We start from the raw sequence: 23804 nt of genomic DNA on the forward strand, positions 1-23804 counted from the left end.
AAGGAGGATCAGAAGGAAATGGAAAACATGTGAGTTAAATATGAATATCAGCAAAGGGTCTGATTACTTATCACCATGGGATATTTCATTTTTTCTTGTTTAATAAAGTAGTAAAAATATCTACATTTCAGTTTTTTTTCTGTCTAGAGTGCAGAGTGCACATTAATGAGCATAAATTTTTTGATCTTACCAATTGGCTGCAATGAAACAAAGAGTTACAAATGTAAAGGTGTCTGAATACTTTCCATACCACCTGTATATTCAATGGTTTCAAAACATTAATTACCCTTTCAGATCAGTGGGGGTGTCATATCCATTATCTCCATTAAAGTAAATTAAGCTGAGCTGAAATACCAAGAACAACCACTATACAATGTGTGGTGCTGTACATAGCTGAAACTGTTGCCCGAATACAGATCTCTTTGATGAGCTGATCAGTGAGGTTTGCCAAGTGTTGTTACAAATCTGATATTGACTACGTATGCTAAGGGTCAACCATCATTAATTTCATGCTGGAAAACCCCTTTAAATTTCAACAGGTCTAGTACATTTGTTCATAAGAGAATGGCTCAGCTAGTGATGTCCATCAGCAGATTACTCCCCTCTTACTTTTTAGAACAAGGGTGCATGTCTAGAGAAGGTGATGACTGACTATATACTATACTATTAGGTATATGGCTAACAATGTTCAATTTACCTGTAGCGCCGCCACAGGAGAAATGAAGCATTGCACAATGGCCATTCACATCGATCGGAAGTCTATCTAATGCATGACAGGTCGGATCCTCCAGAGAGAGACTCTCTTTGTGACCACTCCTCAATCTGGCTAGGAAATATAGATCCTGAACAGAGAAAGCCCCCCCCCCCAATTTACTGACTCATTGGGGGTCATTTACTAAGGGCCCGAATCACTTTTTTTCGTCGGGTTTCCGGAATTTTTCCGATTTGCGGGGAATTGACCCGGATTTTTGGCGCACACAATCGAATTGTGGCGCTTCGGCGCCAGCATGCATGCAACGGAAATCGGGGGCCGTGGCCGTCGGAAAACCCGACAGATTCGGAAAAATTACGGTATTTTTTAAAAAAAAGTGTTGCTTGACTCGCACTTACCTGCACCAAGAAATAGAAGGTGAACTCCGGTGAACTCCAGCGGACCTCGGCGCAGCAGCGACACCTAGTGGATATCGGCGCACGGACCTTACTGAATCCCGGCCGGACCCGAATCAGCGTCGGAGAACCCGCCGCTGGATCGCGACTGGTCCGGGTAAGTAAATCTGCCCCATTATTCACTAATTGTCATAAACTGGACAGTCCCTTTAAGCTATAATCCTTTACATATACCGATTCCCGTTTCTGATGAGTTGTCAATATACTCCATTTTTGGTCATCTTACGGTATTAGACACCCCTTACCCCATCTATGATTAAAGTTCACCCCTTCCCCTACAAAGAAGCCGCTCTATACACTGAATAAGCTTTTGCATGTCGGACACTTTTTACTTATTAACTTATTTTTTTGCCTTTCCCAGCTCAGGACCCGGCAGCGAGTTCTCTTTTGTACAGATAAGTGGTGGATCTCTATTTATTCTACGTACGTGACAGAAGTGTTAAGATCCTTTATCTATAGACATCAGATAAATCATTTCTTCTTTTGTGATGAGCCACAGCCCCCCCCTCCACCACCTACACACACCTGTTGTATGTGTCAGCACGCCGACAAACACGTGTTACACCTGCTGTCCCCGACACACACAGAACAGGTCCTGCCGGTCCAGAAATGTCACTTTAGATACTTGGCAAGAATCAGCCTGCGTCTGACGAAATTCATTTAATTTCTGCTGAAGTGGAACAAGTCGCTCTATAATTAGGATGTAGACAGGATCCGACCTACATCCTCGTGCAGCGTCACCTTGAGGTACTAGGTCCGAATCCAACCAAGGGGCAACATCTGCATGGTTTATCGTCCCTGTGTTTTTATGTTTTTCCTCCACAAAAAAACATGTCGATTTGGGATTTAGACCCTGAAAGGGGACGGTCATGACAATCACTGCCAGTAGTCCCATAGTGAGGGATAGTGTCAGGCAAATATGGCCCATACATGGTCTGTATTTCATGGACTGAATAACCTCATGTGTCACAACAGTCCTAGTCCATGGAAACAGACAAACAAAGGTTGAAAATTTGACCAGTCATGGAGATGGTACATTACACTTGATGGTTATTCACCCAGGTAATATATATGAGCATTAATAGTATCAGGTAGCTGCCACGAGCCATACAAATAACGTCGTTATCGAGGCCTTTGAAAATGACAGCCATGACAGGCCGAACACCCACTGATAATCGCAGTCACCTAATGAGGTGACAGCCGCAGTACACCAGGCGTCCACATATGGAGGTCACGGCCCAGCATCCTGACACCCGGGAGATTTACAGGTTACAGACAGGAGAGCGGCCCTTCCCTCGGGCTCACCCACTTTTATTGGCTCAAACATCATAAATCTGTGAGATGTGACTGAGGATCGGCTGCAGTAATGCTTTGTGGGCCTCCGCCCCATCCTTCAAAACTGGAAGATGAATCCTCAACCAACCAGTCCTAGGAGCCTCAATCACTGTCATCTTGCATCATCATCATCATTATGTAGGTATTACAGGCAAACAATGATCCGCAGGTAAGTCACTGCTAGGACCTGTCCACACGGTGCAGTCACAGAGCGGATAAATGCATCATGTCATTTTCTGCACAGTGTGAACACATCATATAGAAATCAATCTAAGCTGCCCGCAGAGAAAAGGAGCAATTACATATTCATCTCATATTATTGTGTATATGAATCCCATGCAACATACTGCAGCACATATCATCATATAGAGCAACAAGTGATGTCATAGATCACTTCACACAATGTCCCCACACACTGCAATGACTGATATACAGAAACACAAGAGGAAATCATATTCTACAAATCAAGAGATGTCATCATAGATAGCAGCATGTGATGTCATCATAGATAGCAGCATGTGATGTCATCATAGACAGCAGCATGTGATGTCATCATAGACAGCAGCGTGTGATGTCATCATAAACAGCAGCATGTGATGTCATCATAGACAGCACCTTGTGACGTCATCATAGACAGCAGCAGGTGATGTCATCATAGACAGCAGCATGTGAGGTCATCATAGACAGCAGCAAGTGATGTCATCATAGACAGCAGCATGTGAGGTCATCATAGACAGCAGCAAGTGATGTCATCATAGACAGCAGCATGTGATGTCATCATATACAGCAGCAAGTGTTGTCATCATAGACAGCAGCATGTGATGTCACCATAGACAGCAGCGTGTGATGTAATCATAAACAGCAGCGTGTGATGTCATCATAGACAGCAGCTTGTGATGTAATCATAGATAGCAGCATGTGATGTAATCATAGACAGCAGCGTGTGATGTCATCATAGACAGCAGCATGTGATGTCATCATAGACAGCAGCAAGTGTTGTCATCATAGACAGCAGCGTGTGATGTCATCATAGACACCAGCATGTGATGTGATCATAGACACCAGCATGTGATGTCATCATTGACAGCAGCATGGGAAGTCATCATAGACACCAGCATGTGATGTCATCATAGAAAGCAGCATGTGATGTCATCATAGACAGCAGCGTGTGATGTCATCATAGACACCAGCATGTGATGTCATCATAGACACCAGCATGTGATGTCATCATTGACAGCAGCATGGGATGTCATCATAGACACCAGCATGTGATGTCATCATAGACACCAGCATGTGATGTCATCATAGAAAGCAGCATGTGATGTCATCATAGACAGCAGCTTGTGATGTCATCATAGACAGCAGCATGTGATGTCATCATAGAAAGCAGCATGTGATGTCATCATAGAAAGCAGCATGTGATGTCATCATAGACAGCAGCTTGTGATGTCATCAGACAGCAGCATGTGATGTCATCATAGAAAGCAGCATGTGATGTCATCATAGACAGCAGCATGTGATGTCATCATAGACAGCAGCATGTGATGTCATCATAGACAGCAGCATGTGATGTCATCATAGACAGCAGCATGTGATGTCATCATAGAAAGCAGCATGTGATGTCATCATAGACAGCAGCTTGTGATGTCATCATAGACAGCAGCTTGTGATGTCATCATAGACAGCAGCATGTGATGTCATCATAGAAAGCAGCATGTGATGTCATCATAGACAGCAGCTTGTGATGTCATCATAGACAGCAGCGTGTGATGTCATCATAGAAAGCAGCATGTGATGTCATCATAGACAGCAGCTTGTGATGTCATCAGACAGCAGCATGTGATGTCATCATAGAAAGCAGCATGTGATGTCATCATAGACAGCAGCATGTGATGTCATCATAGACAGCAGCATGTGATGTCATCATAGACAGCAGCATGTGATGTCATCATAGACAGCAGCATGTGATGTCATCATAGACAGCAGCATGTGATGTCATCATAGATAGCAGCATGTGATGTCATCATAGACAGCAGCATGTGATGTCATCATAGACAGCAGCATGTGATGTCATCATAGAAAGCAGCATGTGATGTCATCATAGAAAGCAGCATGTGATGTCATCATAGACAGCAGCTTGTGATGTCATCATAGACAGCAGCGTGTGATGTAATCATAGACAGCAGCTTGTGATGTAATCATAGATAGCAGCATGTGATGTAATCATAGACAGCAGCGTGTGATGTCATCATAGACAGCAGCATGTGATGTCATCATAGACAGCAGCATGTGATGTCATCATAGACAGCAGCAAGTGTTGTCATCATAGACAGCAGCGTGTGATGTCATCATAGACACCAGCATGTGATGTCATCATAGACACCAGCATGTGATGTCATCATTGACAGCAGCATGGGATGTCATCATAGACACCAGCATGTGATGTCATCATAGAAAGCAGCATGTGATGTCATCATAGACAGCAGCGTGTGATGTCATCATAGACACCAGCATGTGATGTGATCATAGACACCAGCATGTGATGTCATCATTGACAGCAGCATGTGATGTCATCATAGACAGCAGCTTGTGATGTCATCATAGACACCAGCAAGTGATGTCATCATAGAAAGCAGCATGTGATGTCATCATAGAAAGCAGCATGTGATGTCATCATAGACAGCAGCTTGTGATGTCATCAGACAGCAGCATGTGATGTCATCATAGAAAGCAGCATGTGATGTCATCATAGACAGCAGCATGTGATGTCATCATAGACAGCAGCATGTGATGTCATCATAGACAGCAGCATGTGATGTCATCATAGACAGCAGCATGTGATGTCATCATAGAAAGCAGCATGTGATGTCATCATAGAAAGCAGCATGTGATGTCATCATAGAAAGCAGCATGTGATGTCATCATAGACAGCAGCATGTGATGTCATCATAGACAGCAGCATGTGATGTCATCATAGACAGCAGCATCTGATGTCATCATAGACAGCAGCATGTGATGTCATCATAGAAAGCAGCATGTGATGTCATCATAGACAGCAGCTTGTGATGTCATCATAGACAGCAGCATGTGATGTCATCATAGATAGCAGCATGTGATGTCATCATAGACAGCAGCATGTGATGTCATCATAGACAGCAGCATGTGATGTCATCATAGAAAGCAGCATGTGATGTCATCATAGAAAGCAGCATGTGATGTCATCATAGACAGCAGCTTGTGATGTCATCATAGACAGCAGCGTGTGATGTAATCATAGACAGCAGCTTGTGATGTAATCATAGATAGCAGCATGTGATGTAATCATAGACAGCAGCGTGTGATGTCATCATAGACAGCAGCATGTGATGTCATCATAGACAGCAGCATGTGATGTCATCATAGACAGCAGCAAGTGTTGTCATCATAGACAGCAGCGTGTGATGTCATCATAGACACCAGCATGTGATGTGATCATAGACACCAGCATGTGATGTCATCATTGACAGCAGCATGGGATGTCATCATAGACACCAGCATGTGATGTCATCATAGAAAGCAGCATGTGATGTCATCATAGACAGCAGCGTGTGATGTCATCATAGACACCAGCATGTGATGTGATCATAGACACCAGCATGTGATGTCATCATTGACAGCAGCATGTGATGTCATCATAGACAGCAGCTTGTGATGTCATCATAGACACCAGCAAGTGATGTCATCATAGAAAGCAGCATGTGATGTCATCATAGAAAGCAGCATGTGATGTCATCATAGACAGCAGCTTGTGATGTCATCAGACAGCAGCATGTGATGTCATCATAGAAAGCAGCATGTGATGTCATCATAGACAGCAGCATGTGATGTCATCATAGACAGCAGCATGTGATGTCATCATAGACAGCAGCATGTGATGTCATCATAGACAGCAGCATGTGATGTCATCATAGAAAGCAGCATGTGATGTCATCATAGAAAGCAGCATGTGATGTCATCATAGAAAGCAGCATGTGATGTCATCATAGACAGCAGCATGTGATGTCATCATAGACAGCAGCATCTGATGTCATCATAGACAGCAGCATGTGATGTCATCATAGAAAGCAGCATGTGATGTCATCATAGACAGCAGCTTGTGATGTCATCATAGACAGCAGCATGTGATGTCATCATAGAAAGCAGCATGTGATGTCATCATAGACAGCAGCATGTGATGTCATCATAGACAGCAGCATGTGATGTCATCATAGACAGCAGCATGTGATGTCATCATAGACAGCAGCATGGGATGTCATCATAGACAGCAACAAGTAAAGTGATAATTTACAGTAACTAGTGATGTGATCATTTCAAAACCTGTATCAACTACAGCTGGTATGAGATATTTATACTACATCATTTCTATAGCAGCTGGAGTGACAAATCTCAGAGCACATCACTGGCTGCCAAAGTCAAAGGTGGAGACAGTGACCTAACCCACTTGCCTGACCCAGGACCAGGCAGTATAGACTCTATAGAGCATGCTAAGCATACAGTGCCAGACAGTATAGAACATGCTAAGCATACAGTGCCAGGCAATGCTCATTCATCATAATGCATTAAATATAGAGGCCGCTGGGGCCAAATACAGAAGTAAAAACAGGTCAGCCCCAGGGATATCTTTAAAGGTCTTACTTTCTTTACAGTGCCACAGATTTCTTGGTGGCAACTCTAGTATTGTGATTTATTCCCGTATTTAAAGGGGTTCTCCACTTTTGGTTAAAGCCAACTTGATGTAGAAGAAAAAATAGTCAGCTGTAATCTAAGTACCTCTACAGCGCCTCCACAGGACAAATAAGACAATACATCTTGGCCATTTAAATCAAAGGATTGTCTGTGTAATGAAAGATTGGGCAGCCCACCAGGAGGTACAGACTCACCATACGCAACCCGCATCAAAAATCTGCATTGTTTTAGACTGTAAGCTCTTGTGATCAGGGCCCTCACTCCTATTGTTCCATATGACTGTTTGTACTCTGTAATGTAATATTATATTTCTATATGTCCCCTATGATTTGTACAGCACTACGGAATATGATGGCGCTATATAAATAAAGATTATTATTAGTCTTTGAGAATTGTTATGTTTTATTGACATGCACTGATTTTATAGATTTTTTTAGAAGAATGTGCAAAAAAATTATATTTTTTTGTATTTGACAATCCTCAGTTTGTATAGATTTCTTTCTGCTCCAGGTACATTTGGTTTCGGTTGTAGATCTATACCATGAGTAGAAGACCCTCTATATTAGAAGTCCCTAAGTCTCTAATAGGGTGCATGAAGATATATTTTGTATCAACAAAAAAACAACAACTGATGAGCTGCAATACTAGACACCACCCATAAGTAAAGAGGGCGCCGTTCCTGTAGAAGTAATCAGACTCTTTTCTTCTGGTTGGTCCATTATTGTTTTAACCCTGATGCTCCATTGCTGAGCTGTATTTCGGAATATGGTGAAACGCTCCGACCAAAGCAGAAAAACAGGTCGTTTTATAGATTTGTCCAAGAGTACAAGCAATTTAAGGCCGTGTCAATACTTCAGGTGATATATTAACAGAATTCCATGAAATTCTGTGGATGTCTGCCAAACCTACTGGAAAATTATTTGACGGAAACTCAGGGAGGAAATCTGCAATTTCAATTTATTCGCTGGAGCCCTGAGTATTACAGCTGTAATAAGAAAACGTCAAGACAAAGCGACTCCTTATATCCCAGTATATTCCCTATCAGACGCGTCTCTGCTGCACATGTCTGATCTGTGCGAAATATATACATTATACACAATATATACATTATATTCTGCAGAAATATTGAATTTAGCTCCATCCATTAATGTTAAAAGGAGGGAACGCATATCCTAGCGGCATTATAAGATCTGATTATCCCTATAATAATACACCATGAAACATTACTCTGATATTGTTCCTTGCTCGTTCTTTTCAGGGTGCGTTCACACTTGGCGTTTGCATTGCATTTACAAACGCAATGCAAACGCCCACGGTCAGGGCTTGACCCGATTGCGTCGGTGTTTCCAGTAAAACGCATGCGATCGGTAACCAGCACCCGGTGCTTTGCATATACACAATGCAAAACAGTGGGTGCTTGTTGAAGATCACATGTGTTTCACTTGATACAGTGAGACCCGACCCTGGGCGTTTACATTGCGTTTGTTAACGCAATGCAAACACCACATGTGAACGAACCTGCAAGTTTTCTGCTTGCTGTCACCAAATAGAAACTTTCAAATTCACACGCAGAGGCCAAGCTCAGTTTTAGAGGTCATTCACACAGACATGTCTGCAAAAAAAAAAAAAAAAAACATGCATATATTTTTTGTTCCTATTGTATCTGCATTCGCTTCTTTCACATACGTAAAATACATAATACATAAGTAAAAATTTAAACAAAACAAATGCTTTGTAAAAATTAGCTGGCAAAAAACCTGGTTCCCCATCATCAGAAAAAAATCGGAAAGCCTACGGACGTCATTCTATGTAAGGCTACATTCACACGACCGCTGGGGAACGTATATACGGCCACCATAGACCGGCAATGGGCGCACGGAGAGGTAAATTTTTTAGTCTGCTTTTAGTCATGTGTTTTCAGTCCGTTAAAAACCGTTTTTGCCCGTTTTTAATTAGGATAATTGGGAAAACTGGACAAAAATGGATGCGCTTTGAAAAAAAATGAATGAAAACGCATGACTAAAAGCGGACTAAAAATGGGGTCAAAACGCCACGTGTGGCACCACTCTAAGGGTGAAGACACACATGGCGTTTTTGGGCCGTTTTTACTAAGTGCGTTTTCAGATCGTTAAAAACGCATGCGTTAAAAAATGCATCCGTTTTTTAAAAACGCATGCGTTTTTTGAAAACGCATGCGTTTTTGTCTGTTTTTCCGAAATTGCGCAATGAAAAATGGACAAAAACGCATGCGTTTTCCAAAAACGCATGCGTTTTTAACGATCTGAAAACGCACTTAGTAAAAACGGCCCAAAAACGGCCCAAAAACGCCATGTGTGTCTTCACCCTAAGGCTGCACTCACACACATGTATGGGGGACGTATATACGGCCGACGTATATATGGCCGATATACCGTATATACTCGAGTATAAGCCGACCCAAGTATAAGCCGAGGCCCCTAATTTTACCACAAAAACCTGGTAAAATCTATATTTTTTTACTCGAGTATAAGCCGAGTTTGGGTTTTCAGAACATTTTTTTGTGCTGAAAAACTAGGCTTATACTTGAGTATATATGGTACGTCCCCCATACACTTCTATGGGAAGACAGCATCGTACGTCATGTCCTATCTTTTCCCGTATTAGGGCGCCGTGGCCCAAATGTTCCTATGGACAGGGGCTGGGGTGAGCTGCGCTCACCTCCTCCTCTCCCCGCACGCTGCCGTGTGCCCGCCATGCTACGGTGCGGCGGGCCACGGCAGTGTGCATGTAGCCTAAGTCTGTGGAAATGACTGCTAGAAATCTGAGGAAAAATTCGGACCTGTGAATGTGACATTGATACAGCAGAGGGTTTGTTACAATTGTATCCAATTTTTTCTTACGCTAAACAGTCTGTACTACAGACAGGCACGTTTTACGGATATTGATACATTGTAGCACAGGATGGAATTTGAACTTGAGGATCGTCCACTCTGTTGCAACCCATCGGCTATGAGAACTGATTTTGATCTATTTTTGAATTCATTTTGATGAGATTCTACTCATTATCATCCAATTATCTGGTTATTTGTACCCAAGCAAGTGCATTTTAGGTTCCAGTATCTGGAAAATAACCAGGAAACGCAGCCCCTGCCTATCTCTGTGTGTAATGTACCCCGGATTATATTTTGCATGGCGCTAGTTAAAGTTCATCCCCTGTGTGATGGTTCTGGGAGATAAGATAAAACTATCCATGTATTGACAGTGAAGCAATGTCTATGTCTCCCTGCAGCCTGGCGCGTGGAGGTCGTACTGTGTAAACTGGAAAGTTATGGAAAGGTTAGTGATGCGAGATTGGACTGTGCTGCACCTCTGGGCAGCATGTAGTTATGGGGTCAGTGGAAAGGTGGAGGTGGGACAGTACTTTACTTTAGATTGGGAGGGGGGGGGGGTCATTCAAGCCAATAGCCGGTTTCGAAGGTACTGGAGGGAAGTCTTAGTCCTGCCTCTGTCCTGGGAACGCCTTCCCTGCCCCAGGCAAATAGCATAGGAATAACTAAACTATCACTTCCACAGCCAGAAAGAGCGTAGAGGCTGGAGGAAAGAAAAAAAAATATAAAGGAAAAGGGGCAGGAGAAAAAGTCAGGACGGAGAGAAAGAAAAAGCTTTCGAGAGGATAAAAAAAAAATTAGAAGGGAAGAGTCTAAGCGGACAAAGGCGTCTTAAGAGGTGTTAGGAGAAGAGGAGGAGGAGGAGAGCAAACTTCAGACAGGAGGAGAAAAAGTTTCAGGACTTCACTCATCTGGATGTCATTTGGTTGCCTGGAGCTGCTCGCAGTGCCGGGACACAAGGTAACGCTCATTTTATCCCTTTTACCATATGTTCTGCATGTGTATACGGCTATTTACATAGTGTCTATACGTATATACCCAGCGTACGGAGTAAACGTACAGTGTAGGTGATAAGTCAGCGCAAGATGCAGATGTGGCGACTTTATGTGATGCACATTGTAGTGTGACGTCCACAGATGTCACCGCTGTAGGTCGGGTATATGGTGCTTTATCTGACTAATATCAGTCTTCATTGGTAAATGTGTCTGCCAGCTTCCATCAATAAAGTTCATCAGATGATGACGATGGTTTCTATTAATAGACAAGATGGGTCACTGATTTCTAGCAATTTTTACTCAAATCAGATGGATCTGCCAATTATCTGCAGATCAAAATCTCACGTGTATGGCTGTGTGTGTAAATGACCCAGCCTGAGTGATCTGGCTATACAAACAGATATACAATCAGATTATACACTGTACAATACACGGCTGATGAGGGGAGAGGATGACAACAATCCCCAGGAGATAACGGCGTTATCCTTAGTAAAATGGGTGACTTCTGCACCGATTGTTGTATATGCGCATAGGAACGGCGTCATTGTACTGACCGGTTGGGGGCTTCACTCATGGACCACCCATGAAATTGATATCAGAATATACTGTACAATACTGCAGTGTGTTATCAGTGGTTTACACAGGACACATGACTGTGACAATACAGACATGTATACAAGTACACCTCACATCCAGATACACACAATGGCGGTGCGGTGTCCAGAGCGGCACATACCTACACACACAGCACAGAGGGTCCTTCTGTGTCCGTCCCACACACAGCGCAGGCCGGCTGTGCAGAGGAGGCAGCCTGGATGATGTACAAAGCTGACACTCAGGGCCTGGCGCTGCACACCACTGCTGCTTTCTATTAATGCATATTACTGCACATCTGGGGCTGGGACCACAATGGCTAGAATTAACCCCCTCTATGCATGGGGTCGCCGCCGGCAGTGCCAGGTGTGGAGGGTAGTGTATGTAGAAGGTATTTGGCTTACAATGCAAATATACAGAGACTTCTTCCTCTTAAAGGGATATGTTTAGAATATTGCCGCTAGCATCAGTCACACTTATGTATGCAAATAGTAGGGAGGAACTCTGATCATAATCATAGTATCTACCAAAGTGGCTGATATCAGAGAACAGTAGACCTTATTACTTTGCACTTATCGACTCTATTCCCATTTCTGCAGCTCACATAGACGCTGTGTATATATAAGGATTTAGTGATCTTTTTTTCACCTCTCACACTTAACCCTAAAGCAGCAGATCCCTTCACAGTGCTATATATATATTATTTACAATACATACCCATAATGCCGCTGATAACCCATGGCACCCTCTTCTCTCCAGGCATTCACTGGAGAGGTCGGGGTTAACCAATACCCTTCCTTACTGTTCTTCTCATCCAGACGGGGGCCATCGTTTTCTATGACATATAATCAGGTAATAGGCATATTACCCATGTGATGCCAAACATGGCGGTTTTGGTCCGTTTTTAAGCATGCATTTTCAGTCCGTTTAAAAACACATCCGTTTTTGACTGTTTTTCCCAATTATCTTAATAGATAAACAGGTTGTAAGCAGCCAAACGCATGGAAAACGGTCCAAAACGCAGCCGTTTTTAAATGGACTGAAAACACATGCTTAAAAACGGACCAAAACGCCATGTGTGGCATCACCCTTAGGATAAATTTAGGGATCTTATCATATGCATCCCCTATAATACTCCCATATTTTGAACGCAGCCTTACATATTTAGGTCCATATGTTATGGCTTACTAGCCCAAATAAATCATCCAAAATGTTTTGATAGATTAAATATTTATGAGGGTGTATTCACATGTGGCTTTTCAGAACGCAATTAAACAGCTGAAGAGAGATTTGCCTAATTAAATTGATTTTAACATTTGCATTTACAAAACACAACCATTAACACGATGTGCTAACATCCCGTTCATGCATGCGTTAACCGTTGCGTTTCGGAAACGCAAATGTTTACAGTTGTTTCATTGCATTTTGAAACTTATGTGTTAAACGCCACATGTGATTGTACCCTGTGTTGGCAAGAGAAAAATTAAGCAATTACTCTTTGCATCCAATGATATTGTTTCTTTTATGTTCCAAGGGGCACATTAGAAGGTAGAGCCAGAATCTTATTGGCTGTTAATGGAAATAGGAGTCTGATGTTCTCCCCTGTCACAACTTTTTGGTGCATGTTTAGTTCTCAGATAAAGTTTCTTCCCTGAGCTAGTATTGGGGCGTTTTCTTAGGCAGGCTTACTATACACAGATTTTGGACAGTTAAGCTGGTTGTTTATGGCCCCATATTGCTGGGGAGGTTCCCATTAAGTATATAGATTTGTTCAGGGTTCTAAAAAAAACACTAAATGATACAGATTGTATACCGCTAGTATTGCAATATCCCATCCTAGTTGTGGAGCACCCCTTTAAGAAAAGTTGGATAAGGCCAATGCAAGTTTTGTAACTTTTTGCATTGTTTTCTATTGACAAATTTGGAAAGTTACTGTCATGAGCCGGGCTCCAGAGCCACCTAAAATTTTATGGATTGTATTCATGGCTGCTTTTACGATTCATTATAGGGACCATTGTCTAATCTGCCCACACAACAACAACTGGGAGCAATTTTACAGAGGATAGTGTTGCCAAGTAAGCAAATTGAAGTCAGTATATTTCCCATTCTGGGAAAATTACTTTATCCCAAGAACATAGATTAGACCCCCTAGAAGGGTTCTGGAGGAGTTTCAGGGAGTTTGCCAGGTAGTTGTGGTACTTGAAGGAAAGGAAGTCGGCTAATATGACAAGTACAGGATTTTTAACTAGCCTAGGCCAACACCCAGGATTACTCAGAAGCTGCCGGGCCAAAAGCAGGCCAATGGTAATGGGTCAGGCGGTTGCATGCACTGAACAAGTACATGACACCATTCAGTATCACCATGTGTCAACACCTAATGTATGTAGCAGTGCTGGACTGGCACAACCTCATCCACACAGAAGCCTGGGGTTCATATAAACAGGCCAAGGGGCCGCTATTGGGGGGTCACGCATACAGTGCAATGCAGTAAAATAACACTGTAATCTCCAGCATCCCACATCTAATAGCTGAGTAAGGGGTCAGACCCTGGAACTCTTCACTCCCCTGGGAGCCCCAAGTTTATTTTTATGTGGGGTGGGTGTAATAATACAGCTGCCAGCGCTGAGCTTCATCCCGGTCTTTGCGGCCAAACTGTGGGGAATGGATGTAATTACGCACTGGGTGTGGCACAAGCACTATGAAGTGTTGCCCAAAATAGGGTTGCAGCCCCCCTTAAATTTGAACCTAAATAAATACAGATGAGATAAACTTCACCCCTCCAACAGGCTGGGCCCTTAGGTACAAGTTTTCTGAGCCCAGATCATATCTTCCCATCACATTGCAGGGGTCCAGGAATTAATATTTATCCTGCAGTTCGCAGACTTTTTGGTGACTTGATTTTTCATTAAGTGCTTCCTCGCACCCTGCAGTATGTCCTGGCACCCTGCCCGTTGTACTTTCATGAGTGGCTTAATACATGTGACAGGTTCTGCCAAATGTCTCTCGTCTTCAAACACAAGATGAAGCAAACATGGCTACACATTTGTAAGTGGTTATTCAGACCCTGCAGCAACTCCCCGTGGTGTTTGGTAAAGGAGGATTCCGGCTTTGTCTACAATGGACATGGGGATCAGCTATATTTCATGTACACAGCGGCGGCATTAACCCTATTGATAAGCCTAACCCTAACATAAGTATACTCAGGGCTGTATTCCAGTTTTTGTAAAACAAATGAAAAGTTATAAATAGTTTTCCAAGGTAGTTTCTGAATGCATTTTTCATCCTTTGTAAGATCTCTGCTTGCAGTCAGGTAGCTAGTAGCCGGTCCTGGTCATATGCCGGACACACAGTCCAGATAACAGAGCAGCATTATGCCCCATCACATGACCAGGATGTAAACAATAAAAATGGTCCACGATATGACAGGAAGCAGAGATCTTGAAATCAATTTGAAATTTTATAATTGAAATCTCAAATATCTGCATCTTGGAAAGCTGGAAAAATCCCTTCAAGAAATGAGGGTTTATGGACGCCATAGAGGTAGGTCGCCTGAGTATGATGATGCCTAAGAGAACTACAATGGACAAAAGACATGAAAAGGACATTTCTATACTTCAGTTCAATCAGTTATTCATTCATCATGGTGGCGACTTACATGAGTAAGGGCGACTTAAGCGGTAGCCATTTTAAGACCAATTTGTGTAAATATGATATAGTCTAAGTATAATTTACCTCATGAAGGATGCTTATCGTGTATTTGGTAGTCAGGGTGTTAATAAACCCAGGCCGCAATAGGAAAGCATCAGTGCCATAAAAAATTAAGGGCTGCGCTTTATGACAAAGAACAGAGGAGCAAGCTTCTTCCTGACAGACCTTTACAAAGCTTTAATATCTTAAGCTGCTGTGATTTTACAGCCAAAACATACAGATAATAATGGTGCCCTACCTGTCTCCACATCAGCTGACAATAGGCAACGCATTTAGGGTGGGAGGCTGGAACGCATCCTACCGCTCTCACAATACCTATTGTATAGCAAAGTCTTTGGAAATCACACATAATAATTATATATACAAAGCCCGGGGCGATAATAGGTACCATAAATATGTTCTAGGTTATTGGGTAGGAATTCTGAACATGCAATGCTGCACAGATGTACAAGTTCATGCAGAAGCAAACAGGTCTGTGTGAACTATGGTCTGTGGGGTGTCAAGGTTATTTACTGATGTAAACAGATGGTTCTAGATCTAGTGTAAGACTTTGTGCTTATAGTGTATGTTATAAATCGCATATGGGCATGTAGGTACCTAAGATTTTAGTTACTTCTTTTAATTTGTAAACAAAATGGCCGCCATTATGGCTACAAAAATGGAAGCCACTTAGCATATCATTGTATAGCTTAGAAGGGGTCTTTTGTAGGCCTGTGGGCCTCAGAAATAGTAAATTGTGGTATCAATTACAACTAGGCATTGGGTGACTATAATGGTCACTTATTCGTGATTGAAAAATAAGAGGCCAACTCAAGAACTTGGGTTATGTTCCCACTTACTCTGTGCCTCTGTTTATAATCCCATGTCAGAAAACAACAGGGCCTGAAGGACCCCCATTATATTATAATTGGGTCCGTCAGGATTTGTTGTTTTAAAAAAGCCAGATATGATGTTAATTCTGACAGAAACCTTTATCAACCAATTACAAAGCAGCTTTCATTTTTCAAGAGCACTGTAAATAATAAAAGCTGAGCTATGATTGGTTACTGAAGGAACAAAGACACATTTAACATTTTTGGCAAATTGTGGTGACTATGGATGTTTATTACAAGCAGCCATTTTGTAATGGTGGACAGAAGCTCCTAAATATAGTTTTCTCCATTTCTAGGAAAGCAGGGTGGCATCCAATATGGTAGTTCCTTCAAGAAATTTTCATGCAGAATTAAATATAGTGACATCACTGAGACATGAGCCGCTACTTTCCATCATCTCTCTTTTTGGAAAGCCCCGCTAGTTAAAAGTTAACAATGTGTAATACTTGGCTGCCATACACACACGGGGTCAATGTGCTATGTCATACACTACTTTCCTCAGAGAAGCCATACTATAAATGTACTGGGCTGCCTATAGAAACCAGGCCCCGCTGCTTGGCGCAGACATTCAGTGCGGACATCTGCAGGCGTGATGCTCTGCAGACTTCACAGCTATGAACTCGCCAATCAGAAAAAGGAAGCTTAATGATCACCCCCAATGTCACTGTCCTAAAGTTTGTTTTTCCTACCACTCACAAGTGTTCCCGGGATCACTGACCCCTAAACTTTAAGCATATTAACCCATCCCCCACCCCAGTATCTTCTAGCTAGAAGATAAAATTCCTAACATATCTATTGGCTGTAAGGAAAATAAAACTATTATTGAAATGATCTAGGTTGTAAAAAGAGGGGAGTTCCTTATTATACTACAGGGATAGCCTCTCCATTACGATGGTCCTAAAGTGACAGTGCAGATGCTCCTCGTACTGTAACAGGTGTGACTTTGTCATTAGATGGACGGCCTGACTCCAGACCAGAAGGCTTCTCATGTCCGGACCTGCACAATACAACTAATGCAGATTTCTAGTAGCACCCAAGGGCAGGAAAAATGTCAAAATTGGCATTTCTAAGGCTTCACGGCCTAATTACTAAGGGGCTGTGTAAGGCTTGCCCCCAGGCGGAGGGCATACATACCATCCACAGTAACTGTTTAATGGTGTTTATGGTATGAGAGAACCTATAGAAAACCATACGGTGGCGGTAGTAGTAGTCCTGAGGGATACCCATATTACTCCCCATAGTAGTCTGTAAGTTGACAGGCCATTAGTGCAACAAATCGGAAGCGCAACTGCATCAAAAAAGATTGTCATATACAATTAAAGGAGGTCAATGGATTGGAGTCCTATTTCTAGGACATTACATTAATGGGGGCACTCTGCTGGACATTTTATTCATAAGGGGAGACTGCTGGACATTTTATTGATGAGATTAGAGAGTAGCAGGTGTATTGCCCACCCTAGGCTTATACTCGAGTATATACGGTATATTATTTAAAATACTTGCATGGGGGCAATGCAAGGTGCTAGAATACCTAAATTACAGTCTGTGTACTTCAATATCAGGACAAATACAGAAAATGTTCCGGGGCGTTGAAGTTTTCTGTGTATCCTGTTCTAAATCTTCCTTGGTATGAAACCGGGTGGCTAATGCTGTAAAACCACTAAGACGGATGACTAACTGCTCGAGTTTTTATGACACCCAAGCCTTGCACTGCCCCGCTTATATTTCTTAATAGGATTTCTAATTAATGATGTTTTATGGGGAGTTTCACACTGCTCACTCACAGATTCTGTACATTACATTGCTGCTCGTCATTTCTTAAGTGAGAGGTAATATCAGGGCCTTTATAGTGGATTTTAAGTTGTTTGGATGATGTCATTGTTTAGTATTTTATTTGTTTGGACTACTAAGAACTAACCTAACTAACTCCACCACAACCTCCATTGATGAGGACTACAAAGCTTCTTCAATACCCATTACAGATAAATAATGGGGCTCATTTACTAAGGGGCCGAATCGCCGGGTTTCCGAATATTTTGCGACGTTTTTCCCTGAATTGCCCCGGGTTTTTGGAGCACGCGATCGGATTGCGTCACATCGGTGCCGGCTTACACGCGCCGGAAAGCGGGGGGCCTGGCCGGCGGAAAACCCGACGGATTCGGAAAAAACGCGGTATTTAAAAAGGAATTTGACACGCACTCACATGCACCGAAGAGAAGAAGGTGAACTCCAGCAGCGACAATTATGGATTTATAAATTATATAATTACTTATAATTATAATCTAATGTGTATGGTTATGCCCACCAGAAAGAAACAAGAATTGGGCAGCTGGATTTTAGTATGTCTGATCCTTTGTTCTCAGCAGATATTTGTCTCATGACATTAAAGTATCACTATAACCTTTATACTGATCATAATAATTTTGCCACCAATCGGTATTAAAGCCTCATCAGTAACCAGGGCCGACCCCCTCCGCGACAACGCTAGCACCAGCTCCCTAGTTTTTGGGATATGTTGCTTTTAACTAGATCCAAAACAAAGAACCCAGATAGCCCGTCTTTAAACAGTGTGAAGATGGAAAAAAACTTATCAGGGTATTTTATGTACAACATGTACTCCCGACAAGATGACACCCCCCACCCTGCCGCCTCTCCAGACACATAAGCGTTGCCCCCCCACCCCCTTGGACAGCAATTACCATCATACCCCTCCTCTCCCCACCATCTGCAACATCTCGTCTCCCATTCTTCTTTATATTCCGGTCTATTCCCTTCTCTCACCTCTGTCTCCCCCTTCTCACAGCTGCACATTCCTCAGAATATTACCTGCCTCCTACTGACCCTTCTTAACTCTGTCAGTACAGGCGCAGATATACAGACACTATCTCTCCCCATCTGAAATGTATTCAGGCCGAGGGGGAACTTTGCCACCGTGTGTGTGGATATCAAATACAACGTCCATATATTGTCCCGCAATGGGATTTACAGGATCACAGATCTTATAAATTTTTCGGATGAGTACTTTATGTGCAGACAGCTTTCAGCTAATGCAGGGACGGGGGCTGGGGTGAGAGGGTTTAGAAATCTGCAGATGGAACAAACTTTAGTTTTTTTTAAAATGTACAAGTTCCGAGCTGCAGAATTTATAGGTCCTAAATTTGTTTTTTAGTAGGTGCCATTTAGTATTTTTAGCTTGCATAATACCGCCATATAGTGCCAGGATATACTGCAGTCAAGAGATTTCCTAACATATCTAGAGATCCTATTCACACAAATGGAGGTCTATATATCACTATGTTTATATAATCTATAGCGCCATCATATCCCGCATCGCTTTGGGAGCCTTTGGGCAATCGTTCTAAAATGTACCTATTGTAAAAAATCAAATGTAGAGTGAAGGATCCCTTTTATAGCTCATATAATACCGCCATACAGTGCCAAAATACTACTACATACATAATACAGCAATTCAATTTCCAAATAATACACCCATATAATGCTATTATTTCCGCTTATCTAAACATATTATTTTAGAAAACTCATCCCAAGGCTGAAGGTAATGTATCTTTATCGGGAATGTAGCCTATAGGGTTGGAATCACATATGGATTGCATTGTAAGAATACACATTCAGTTATATCTGCATTTGTGAGGCTGCCCACACAATGGCCCTACTATCCATCTGGCTGCAATCACAAGCAGATTGGGGGGGGGGGATTTGTTTCACGTCTACCGCCACTTTTACGTGCGTCTGTGAAGGGCGACACTCAGGTCTGTACAGAAGAAAAATAAAGGGATATGTCTAAGCAAATCACATAGTGTAAACAGAAGCCAAGATAAGCCGTGACTGAGGAGCTGGGGTGTGAGCTGGATGTACATGACACCCTGGACAGAGATGATCATTGACCTGCGCCTGTAAGACTGTAGTCCTAGGCCGAGGCTGTGTGGCCTGGGACACAGTCTCTTTATCTACATGATGTCTTACAAGTGACAGATAGGGGAGGGGGGTCCGCATACCGCTAGGGGCTCTGTTTATACACATGGGGCATGGCCTGACAGGCACAAGCCTTTCTTGTGCAGGAGTTGAAAGTTCATGTAACCTAAATGATAGGGGTACAAATACCAGGATATCTTATTAACCGATTCACTCTGAGGACGAGGCGTCCTGTCCGCACAAGTCTTACCACGATCCTTTCACATCACTTCATGCTCAGTGGTAACGGTTCAAGTAAGAAAATTGGAATCTGCCAATCATAATAGGAAACCCTATAAGATTACATCCCCGGAAAATATTCAAAAGGATGAAAATGAAGTCTGGCACCAGCATGAGGGAGAATACGTTAACCCTTAAAGAGGTTGTCCAATTTAGTAAACTCACTTGCAATAAATTGCAAGGGAAATAGGAGTTAATTTCGGACAAAGAGTGGAGGTCCTGCATTACAGAGACAATCTAGTGTTGTATTTGAACACTGTGTAATAATTTATTTCGCCTGTGGGGGCACTGCAGGAAAATTCATCCTTTACCATAAACTTTTTCTTCAGATTACATATGAAGTCCCGAAATATTTAGCTTCTAAGCAAGTTCTAAAAGCTTGACAATGATTAGTTTTAAATTAAGACACAAGTACAAATGTCTGAACTTGTCCAGGATATAATTTATTAATAATTTTTTGTGTTTTTTTTTTTCCACAGAATTTCCAGCATGCATCTCCTGTTGGTATGGACGGTCCTCAGTGCTGTCCACATAGTCCTTACTGAAGGCTGCCCAGATGGCTGTCAATGCAACCAACCTCTTACAGTCTTCTGTTTGAACCGCAAGGACATGAGCTTCCTTCGGAGCATACCACCTAACACGATGAGTTTATACCTCTTTGAGAACAGCATCAGCTCAATTGAAGAGAGCAGTTTCTCAGGGCTTTGGGACTTGCAACTCCTGGATCTATCCCATAACAAGTTGTCAAACCTACCTGGAGGAGTCTTCAAAAAGCTCACCAACCTCAGGAACCTGGACCTTTCGGCAAACCAAATTACTGAGATCTCTGCAGAAACATTTCAAGGTCTCAGTCACCTAGAAAGGCTGTACCTTAGTGAGAACCACATTCGAAGCATTCATCCTGATGCCTTCAGAGGTCTTGAGAATCTATACGAGCTCAAACTGACCAAAAATCAATTAGTAGTCCCTCCGTCCTTCTCCCTACCTCATCTCCTTCTCCTCGATCTCAGTTATAATGCTATCCCTGCCATCCATACTGGAGTCTTCCACGCAAGAAACATAGAGACTTTGCGGTTGGCTGGTCTTGGCTTGAAAGAGGTGCCTGCAGATCTGTTACATGAACTTAAGAATCTTCATGAGCTGGACCTATCTGATAATCAGCTAACGAAGGTTCCTCCAGGTCTACAAGGCTTGACCAAACTCAATCTAGCCGGCAATGTAGCGATTTCCCAGCTCCAACCCGATGACTTTTCAGGCCTCAGTGGATTATTAGACTTAGATCTAAGCAGAATGAGCCTTCGTACTTTGCCAAAGGGTCTGTTCCAATCTACACCACGCCTACGTGGTGTCAGCCTTGCACAAAACCCTTTCAACTGTGTGTGCCTATTAAGCTGGCTGACGGAATGGTTGAGAGTCAGCGGAGCTGCCCTACACCGCTCCGAAGAAACTCGTTGTCACTTTCCTCCCAAAAACGCAGGAAAAATGTTACGTAATTTGCAAAATTCAGACTTTGGATGCCCAATACCAACAACAGTCTTTGTGCCTACAACCTTGGCACTTACCAGTACAGCTGCTCCAACTACACCAACCATTACAAGACACACATCCACGCCGACCACTGTGACCACCACCACCACAACAATAATTGAAAGTAATGAGCCAACAGGAGAACCTGTTGAACCCAATGACAATGAGTGTCCACCACAGACTTGCCTGAATGGTGGAGTATGTCATTTGGATTTCCAGGGAGAAGTGGAATGTGAATGTCCACCAGGATTTTACGGAATGTACTGTGAAATGCTATCACTTACGCCAGCAGATTTAACTGAGATACCCGAAATTCAAGTGCAGTTCCTAGAAAGGACAAGTAGCTCAATTAAAGTGGATCTACAGAGTTACATCCAAACTAAAAAACATCTTGAAGGGCTAAGACTCACGGTACAAAACCTCTCCGGAACAGACAACAGGCCAGACACCTACCAGCTACCTACAACACTCTCATACTATACATTAAAGGGACTGAATTATAATAGCACATATAGAATTTGCCTCGGATCAATGCGAGGTGAGACTGAACAATGCTCAGAGATCCAGACTTTGGTAGAGTCTCCAACACCTAGCGCCCACATAACGCAAACCAAAGAAGGAAGTCTTACACTAGTGCTGGTGCCTGCCATAGCTGCTGGAATCCTCCTTCTAGTCGTCATAGTAAGCACAGTTTTCTACACCAGGAGACGTAAGGAAAAAGCTCATGCATGTGAAAACGGAGGCCCTCTAGAGTTGGAAGGTGTAAAACCAGGTCTAGATGATAAAGGAGAGTTGAAAAAATTATCTGAAAGTCTAAAAGGAACTGAAAGAGGTTGGGAGTCAGAAGAACCCCTCATGGACTCCTCCCGAGTCGGAAATAATAATGACACAACTAATGGACGACTTCCTCACTCTTACTTTTAAGTTGGAGATGGACTCCTAAAGGACTCATACACACTCCCAGGTATGAATGGAGGATATCTCCAAGATATGTTTCATCCAGGCAATATCATAGCTTACCGGGAGACCTGCCCAGAAGACAGCTGTGCTGTCTAGAGACTTGGGCAGAAGACAAAACAGAAGGGATATACTGCTTACGGAGACAAGCAGGGTGGAACAGTTGCATGTGAGCAGAAGGCTTGTCGCTAAAATTATGGATCAACCAGTATACGATGTCAAGGACGTGTTCTTAGCTGGACTCCAAAAAGATCCCACGCCCTGAGACGCATGGTGTCAGGGGGGCTTCTAACATGAAGCGGCACTTACTGGACTCATTCCATATGAGATAATGCATGCGCCCCATTCCTATGAGGGGTGGTCAATGTCTTTGAACCCTTTTGGTTGACGGCGCAGTACAAAGCACCGATTGCTGGACAAAGTGGTGCCGATTGTTAATAATTGACCGCTATGTAATAAATATGGATTCTTTTTACGTGTCTGGTTTTCATTTTCCCCCCATCTAGCGGGTAACACTATATCAAGGTCTCTTCTGCATCCCATCAGTCATGTCTATAGGTCTCAGACGTAGTGCAATAACTTTTTTTTTTTGCAGAGTCCACATTTATTATACTGACTTCTCTAGAATGAGGGTTCGTGGCCGTTTTGGAGCGTTCACCGCGCTCTAATCTCTTGCCAGGGTCTCGCTTTCATTTTTTCCAGCAACTAAAGTAAGAGAGGAAAAAGTGAGGTATCATCTCATCTGCTGAAGCCATTAGGATCAGGATCAGTTTGGTAAACGAAGGGGAGGAGAAGGGGGGAGCAATAAGTCGACCCACAGGAGAATTGTGAGTAGACGTCGTCTC

At 42.8% G+C, this 23804-nt stretch overlaps 2 protein-coding genes across 3 annotated transcripts in view; one reads left to right on the forward strand and one right to left on the reverse strand.

Annotated features, from left to right (window-relative positions):
• Window positions 1-23804, reverse strand: part of LOC140074888 (mitochondrial import inner membrane translocase subunit tim16-B-like) — a 98049-nt gene that overhangs the window by 32843 nt on the left and 41402 nt on the right. The gene's annotated exons all lie outside the window — the stretch shown is intronic.
• Window positions 10735-23434, forward strand: VASN (vasorin). The gene is made up of 2 exons (XM_072120178.1): window positions 10735-11054; window positions 20955-23434. The coding sequence occupies exon 2, from the start codon at window positions 20965-20967 to the stop codon at window positions 22924-22926; it is 1962 nt and encodes a 653-aa protein (XP_071976279.1). The 5' UTR covers window positions 10735-11054; window positions 20955-20964; the 3' UTR covers window positions 22927-23434.

The sequence above is a fragment of the Engystomops pustulosus genome, chromosome 8 (genome assembly GCF_040894005.1).
Source record: "Engystomops pustulosus chromosome 8, aEngPut4.maternal, whole genome shotgun sequence".
Classification (NCBI taxonomy): Eukaryota; Metazoa; Chordata; class Amphibia; order Anura; family Leptodactylidae; genus Engystomops; species Engystomops pustulosus.